The sequence below is a fragment of the Chenopodium album genome, chromosome 6 (assembly GCF_948465745.1).
Source record: "Chenopodium album chromosome 6, dcCheAlbu1.1, whole genome shotgun sequence".
Lineage (NCBI taxonomy): Eukaryota > Viridiplantae > Streptophyta > Magnoliopsida > Caryophyllales > Amaranthaceae > Chenopodium > Chenopodium album.
In genome coordinates, this window is record NC_137839.1 from 26,470,266 (window position 1) to 26,478,255 (window position 7,990).

At 35.4% G+C, this 7,990-nt stretch overlaps 1 protein-coding gene across 1 annotated transcript; it reads right to left on the bottom strand.

The window, feature by feature from the left end:
* Window positions 1–484: 484 nt before the first annotated feature.
* On the bottom strand, window positions 485–5,332 carry LOC145635978 (uncharacterized). Its single transcript, XM_081687397.1, has 2 exons — window positions 2,137–5,332; window positions 485–1,046 (listed from the first exon to the last, which is right to left on the bottom strand). Exons 1-2 carry the CDS (start codon window positions 5,117–5,119, stop codon window positions 697–699), a joined length of 3,333 nt encoding a protein of 1,110 aa, XP_081543523.1. The 5' UTR covers window positions 5,120–5,332; the 3' UTR covers window positions 485–696.
* Between the last annotated feature and the right edge of the window lie 2,658 nt (window positions 5,333–7,990).

Sequence of the window (7,990 nt, forward strand, 5' to 3'; positions counted from 1 at the left end):
GAACAAGGGAATGAAGTGACTACATAGGTTGTGTTTTGTTGGGAGAAGATCATTTTATTAGACTATTGCTCTTCAAATCTTACTTTGTTTCATTTGTGAAAGGGATTAATATTTTGTTTGGTCCATCGATATTAGTTTTTGGTGGAAAATATTCTTCTTCATAAAGAAAGCAATGCCACATTTTTCTTCCTCTCTTTCATCCTCTTCCATTCATGTTCTGTACTTCTCTCACTAATTTATCTATAAAGGATTTAATTGAAGGAAATTCAAGTATAAAACGAGTTCACATTGAAATATGCTATTACTTTCAATTGAAGATGACATATAGTTGAATATGTTTTCCTTTGAACCAAATTATTTGGGAAGATTGAATTAGGAAGTGCTCAAATGCAATGCGATGGAGGGTCCATTAGTTTTACACCATTGACACCACTAAACAAATAACTAGAGATGTAAGATGCTACACTAGCTAGCCATCAGACCATACAGAGCAGTAATCATCATTTTGTAAGAAAGAGGAAAAACTGCTACAGAAACAATTTAGAGCTAGAAGAACTAGAGGGCCACTTATGATGCATGAAATATACACTTACACAGAAGGGTTACATCCATCGTCGTCCAAGACCACCATCGAAAACGCAAGAATGCAGATTGGCAGAACAAGGAGAGTCAGAATAATGAGCCTAAATAAAGCTACTAAGATTTCTTCCATCTTGCAGTATGATTGGTATCTTCTAATTGCTTCACAACATCTCTCATTGTTGGTCGCTTGCATGGATCTCTTTCTGTGCACTTGAGAGCTATAGAAAGGACGTCATATACTTGTTCCATGATCTCAGAATCCACAAATTCCTCACGGAGGGCTTCGTCAATCACATGGTCAATCTGTTCAGAACAGTCCAAAGCTGACCTGACCCATCCGACTATATCCATTCCCTCAGGGAATGATGCATCAACTGCTTTCTTCCTGGTCAAAAGTTCAAGCAATACAACCCCATAGCTATAAACATCTGACTCTGTACTTCTCTTTGTTGCATAAGCATTTTCTGTTAAATTAACACGGGAACATATAGTGTTATCAGCAGTTCAGCATTCTTAGCTTAAAGGCAATATTAATATCAATATGAAGTCTCGAGTATATATATATATATATATATATATATATATATATATATATATATATATATATATATATATATATATATATATATATATATATATATATATATATATATATATATATATATTTATATAGTTGTGCTAGAATTTTCACCCTAAATTCCTATGATCAACAGGTTGCAGGTTAGCAGCGTACAGGTCAAAGGTAGCTGTTAAGCCGAGACCAGACAACAGAGCATATTCTTGAAGAATATTCCAAGGAATCTTCTAGTATGGGAAAGTATAAAATGCTATCCAAAGAATTCGGGATCACTACTAGCAGTCAAGCCGTTGAGAAAGACTCATTCAAACGTGGGAGTACCAGACCTGGAGACGTGGAGAAAAAGTAGGAACGGCTTGAGGCATTAGCTTCGGATTCCTAGGGATTGTGGGAGAGAACCGTTGAAGATCTTTTCAAGTGCTTCTCTGGTATAAATAGGCAAGCTCAATCATTGTGCAAGGCATGAAAAAGATATGAGCCTTATTGCTAAGCATTAAAAGAGAAAACAATTACTATTTCCATAATCTGTAATCCGTGTTGTAACCTGTTTCACCTAAACATTTAGTGGATTGGTGGACTCATAGCCACCCGCAGTTTTTACCCTTATTCTTGGGGTTTTCTGCGTCATCATTCCTTGTGTCTTCTTCCCCTTTTCCCCCTTTTCGTTCTTGTGGGTCTCAACCTAGCAAATCTCGTTGTTTTAATCTAGCTGTAGCTATCGTAACCCAGGTCGAACCTGGCAATCAGTTTTTTGAACAAAACATATATATATATACACACGAAAATTGAATATTCTATGGGTGATTCATAGTGTTGTACACCTTGTAGTCATCTTGAAGATACATTTTAGGAAGGGAAAGGCAAAAAAAGCAAAAGTTGATAGACAAAGTTAGAACTAACACTTGAGAGTTGTGGAACAGTCCAAAATAGAAGATCAGCAAGATAATAGATGAAAAACAAAACCCTAGAAATGGTACCTGGTGCAATATAGCCGGTTGTCCCAGAAATTGCAAGAGATTGAATTGAAGTTGGTGATTGATCTAAAAGCTTAGCAATGCCGAAGTCAGAGATGTGAGGCTCCAATTCTGAGTCCAAAAGTATGTTTTCAGGCTTGATATCACGGTGTATGATAGCAGGAACACAATCAAAATGAAGGTATGCCAATCCATGTGCCATTCCAAGAGCTATCTTATATCTTATATCCCATAGCAATAAAAGAGGATCTGTCTGCTGGAGAACATCACGAAGGCTTCCGTTTTCCATGTATTTATACAGTATCAAGCCATAACCCTTCCTCAACCAAAAACCTTCAAATTTAACTAAATTTCGATGCCTGATTTTCCCAAGTGTCTGCACTTCTCTAACCATGCTCTCATTTGCACCAGTCTGACCACCAAAATCAAGCTTCTTGATAGCATAGACATCTTCTGGAGCCAATGAGGCTTTGTAGACAGTTCCATGAGCTCCTCTACCAACGGCGTATTTGTCATTCAGATTTTCAGTAGCCTCCATGATTTTGCTGAGCAGAAAGGACGTACCTTCCTGATTTGATAATTCAATGTCTTCTTTCTGTCTTCCTTGACTTCTGACACAGATATAACAGATTAAAAGGGCAAGAAGCACCACAAAGAGCAATGACCCAAGAGCTATAATTGCTATGTGAATACTGTCCAATCGGCTTTTAGAGCTTTTCCTCCCTAGCACATCATCACATGGCCTTACGTACCTTTGTGCTGTGCAATTAGAATCAGTGGCATGAGAGCAGTCAACACAAAGTGCAGAATTTCCCAAGAACGATGATGGCGATATGTTCAACAGGTTCGATAGTGTTGAGGGTATTGGACCAGAGAACAGATTGTATGAGGCATTAACCTCAACCAAAGAAGGCATATTACCGAGAGTGGCCAAGGATCCCGATAGATTGTTGTGAGAGACGTCCAGCTGCTGTAGATTGGCTAATCCCCTCAGAGAAGAAGGTAATTCACCGGTTAGCTTATTGTTGCTAAGATTTAAAGTGTATTTCAAATTTGTCAACAAGCCAATTGAAGAAGGAATTTGTCCTCTGAATAAATTGCCACCAAGTTGAAGTTCTGAGAGCATTTGGAGTTCTGATAGAAAAGGAGGAAGTCCTCCAGTAAGACTATTCTCTCTTAAATTCAAGGTAGATATGGCTTCCCAGCTTCTTAGAGTCGGTGGAATTGACCCATTCAAGGAATTGAAAGCGGCATCAAATTGAAGCAACTTATTCCAGTTCCCTAGCTGGGGTGGCAATGATCCTCCTAAACAATTGTGAGATAGGTTCGCTGCCTGAAGATTTGTCAAGTTTCCAAGCTCTGGTGGCAAAAATCCAGTAAGCTTGTTCAATGACAGATTGATTGTGGTGATATTACGACAATTCCCAAGGCTTGGTGGCACTTTTCCGCTAATATTATTTTCACTTAAGTCCATGAAAATGAGACTGTGATGCTCCGCAAATTCAGGAAGCCTCCCTGCCAGGTTATTTTGCTCAAGTCTTAACCTAGTCAAACTTGAGCAACTTCCAATATCAGGAGGTATGCTACCACTGAACATATTTTGACCTAAGTTAAGAACCTTTAGCTGCTTACCAAAACAAAGGTGAGGAGGAATTTCACCAGTGAATTTGTTGTTTGTAAATTCAATCTGCACCAAACTATTATTGATCCCCAAACCTCGTGGTATGACCCCAGAAAAATGGTTCTCATGTAAGGAAATGTTCTTGAGATTCTTCATCTTCGTCAGTTCCTGAGGTAGCTCCCCTGATAAGTTGTTGCTATAAATAATAACATCCTGAAGGGTCTGAATTTTCCAAATACTAAGTGGAAACTCTCCTGACAGTCGATTTTCAAAAAATTCAAGGTTGCTCAATTTACTTAGAGACCCCAATTCACTAGGAATCTCACCCTCAAGTTTGTTCTCTTTCAATTGTAATTCAGTCAAGGACCTACAGTTCCCAAGTTCCGGAGGTATCTTCCCTGACAGAGAGTTCTCTGCAAGGTACAGTTTAGAAAGTTTGGAAAGCTGACCTAATGAAGCCGGGATCTTTCCCGTTAAGAGATTATTTACTACAGCAAAAAGCTCCAGGTTGCTGCAGTTACCCAAGCCATGAGGTATACCACCACGAAATTTATTAAATGACAAAACGAGCTCAATCAAATGCTCACAACTACCAGAACCTAAGGGAATGGTACCTTCCAACTTGTTTTTGCTAACATCTAGATAGGCCAAATTAAGGTTATTTAGACTCTCAGGCAAAACACCCACCAGCTGATTATCATTCAAATAGACAACTTCAAGGGCAGAACAATTGCCTATGGAAGAAGGTATAATGCCAAATAACTGATTGTCATACAGATAAAGAGAAACAAGTTCACTAGCATTGCCAATATTGGAAGGAATTGAACCAGTAAGCTTGTTATCATTCAGAAAGAGTGACTGCAAATGTGGGATCCGAAACAACGATTCCGGAATCCGAGATGTTAAAGAGTTGCTAAACAAGCTAAGAGCCAATAAGTTATGCAAATTCCCTAAGGTTTCAGGAATTTCACCAGTGAAATTGTTGTTTGAAAGGTCCAAATACTCAAGAAGACTACAATTGGAAATCTCAGCAGGAATTTCACCAGAAAAGGAGTTATAACCAAGATCAATAGTATTCAAATGAGATAATTGACCAATTTCAGGGCCTAAAATCCCAGAAATCCCAAAATTTGACAAGTTGAGAGAAACTACATGATGGGTTTTGTCACATTGAACACCAACCCATGAACATGAGCTAAAATTGGAAGAAACCCAGTTAAATTTAACTGAATTAGGAACAACCCAATTAGCTAAAAGTGATGTTAAAGCCTTTTCATCTGAACTCACAGAGAATGCAGTTCTAAACAAAAAAGACATGAAAATTGACAAGAAAACAGTGTAAATGAAGCTCTTAACTTCTGCCATTACAAATCTAACTAGGAAATTGAAAGATAGAGAAGAAAAATACCAACTTTGAAGGGTGAAATGTTTGGAATCACTTCATTTGGAACATGATAATAGAACCCACCAGAAAATTTACGACTAAACGAGTTAATAGCAAGTACAGAAAAAATTAATTGAATAGTGAACAAAGGCAGTATAAATGTCGAAGTATTAAAGAAGAAGAATAATGAAAAATGTGTTTCTGATACCGAGTAGTATAAATTCCACGCGGTTTCAAACTTTCAATATTCAGTGTCCACTAGCCACGGTCTTTGTGACTTTGTCCTAGTGCATTACTACTGCAGCAAAGTTTGGTGTGAACAAGTATGAACAGTTGAACACTAGTTCCTCTAAAAAAAAAAATTTACTTTATTATTATTATTTTTTTTTTTTGAAGGAACTTTTTTTTTTAATTTAACTATCCATCAATTGAATTAATTATACTTTGGTCATTTTACATTCGTGTGTTGCTTGGTGAGTGCTTGAATGGTTGTACAAACTTGTGAACTATGATATGATTAATATTCCATCGGTTTATAATAATCAAAATGCTTTGATCGACACATATCAATATGTAGTTTTGACAAATGAAAATTAATATTTGTATTTATATATTATTAAAAATTATAAAAGCTTGATCTAATGAAAGTATACATAAAGACTAATCTAAAAATATTTTACATAGCAATATATGTATTTTTTTTTTTTTGTATATTGATTTAAAAAAATAAAGTATAGTTATAGTAAGCATATGAATAATGAAAGAAATAAAAAACATACAAATAGTGTAAATGTCAAAACATTGCGACTATTACGAAACAGGGGGAATGATGAAGTTTTCGCTCAAAACTATGAATGTCATCCTGATTTCTGTGGATTAAATACACTGTATTTGCACTTTATAATCCCGACATCAACATTTACTCCCTCCGTCACGAAATTAAGTATTTGTTTTTCTTTTTTAATGTCCCAAAATTAAGTGCTCATTTCTAAAACGGCCCAGTATTTAGGACAATTTTACCCTCATCTAGTCGTCTCCAATATTAAATCCCCAATTTCTCACAAGATTCCATCCACTTGTCATAAATTCTCCCGCACATTCACTCACTTCATAATACACCTTCCGTATTTTATTACTTGCTCCATTTTTCCGGAAACGAAGTTTTAAGAAGAATAGTAAAAAAAAAGTACTACCTTTGTTGTTTTTTTAGTTGACACATTTCTATTATTATGCTTGCCAAAACATTATTTTAACGATTAATATATCAAATTATTGATATTGCAAAATTTTAAAATGTGGATATTAATAAAATATGCATTGAGCTGATTTAAACAAAATCTCACATGACTACGTTATATCATAGCGATAAATTACAAAAGGTACTCAAATCAGAAAAAATATGTTCTGACACACTTTATCATTTTATATGCGGTTTTTATTTACTGCTAAATGTCTTTAACTTTGTAAAGAATAATAAAAATTACTCCTACATTTTTATAAAATATTTAATACTACGAATCTAACCAAGCCTCATTTGATATATATATATATATATATATATATATATATATATATATATATATATATATATATATATATATATATATATATATATATATATATATATATATATATATATATATTATTGTACACATAAGGTCAAGTTTGGTCAAATCAAACAGTGAGATCTAATTAGATCATACCATATCAGATCAAAACAAAGCATACTAGATTAGATAAATAAAAATAAGATAAGCTAAATAAGCCTTTACACTGCATCTTGGTCAGCTATTTGATCGAAATTCTTTGTTAAACTGTTGAAGAAGCTTCAAAATTAATTAGGCTTTACTAAAAAAACACAAACATTTTTTTTCTTGTAGAATTTTAAAACAAAGAAAATGATTTGGGGTGAGAGAAAGAATTTCTAGAAAAAGCATGATTTTGTTGTAAAAAAATAAATAAATAAAAGAAAAAGCATGATTTTGGTAAATGTTTTTTTTTTTTAATTATTTTTTTGGAAAGATAATATTAGGGATGACAATGACCCCAAACCCAACCCAAATTCGATTAGACACTTTGACCTGACCGATATTTTAGGAATGGGTCCCAACGAGTGGTGGAGGAGTGGTGGATGTAGTTTGGAGTTAGATTGTTTAGGTTTTCCTTTTATCTAATCTTTAGATGAGATAACATATGACTTCTTAATCATCCCAACGTACAGAGTACAAAGTAATACATTGTCAAAGACGTATCACCAAAAATTACAAATCGTTTTTAATAACACAAAACAAATAACAGGGTTTGTACTCATGAAAAAGATCCATGATTATTTATAAGGGAAAACAAAAGGCAACACATAATTTAAAAGAAATTACAATTGTTCTTGTTTAGGGTAAAAATACCCTAGACACGTGTACCAATGAGAGGAGGCCACGTGTCGAGTTCAGGATGGCCCACGTGGCTTAATATCCCCTTGACACATGGCCCCCTTGGATAGATTTCTGAAATGGATGCCTTCAAGGGCCCAAATCCCAAGAAGCGCCGTAAAACGGCGCAGCCCACTGAAATCTAGGTCAAGTGACCTAGATGGGGGCATGTTCTCCAATGACCCTATAAATAGGGAGATATTTCCCCATTTTGGGGACACATTCAATCATTTATTATACCTACATTCTCTCTCATCAGAGAAAGACCTGAGCTTGGAATCCAAGAAGATCCCCACCTAAATTTCCGTACTCTTTATTCCCTTTCAAGTTACTAACTTAATCTTCGGAGGCGGAGCTCCAACCACCCGGAGTCTCCGTTGTTTTGCAGGTACAACTCAGTCGGACCAAACTTCGTGACGTAACTCT

What these genes read in the sequence shown, in the direction of transcription:
- LOC145635978 (XM_081687397.1), bottom strand. Translation starts at nt 5,119, where the DNA reads ATGGCAGAAGTTAAGAGCTTCATTTACACTGTTTTCTTGTCAATTTTC. An exon ending in AACCGGCTATATTGCACCAG is followed by an intron (nt 1,047 to 2,136) that starts GTACCATTTCTA and finishes TTAATTTAACAG; the next exon opens with AAAATGCTTATGCAACAAAG.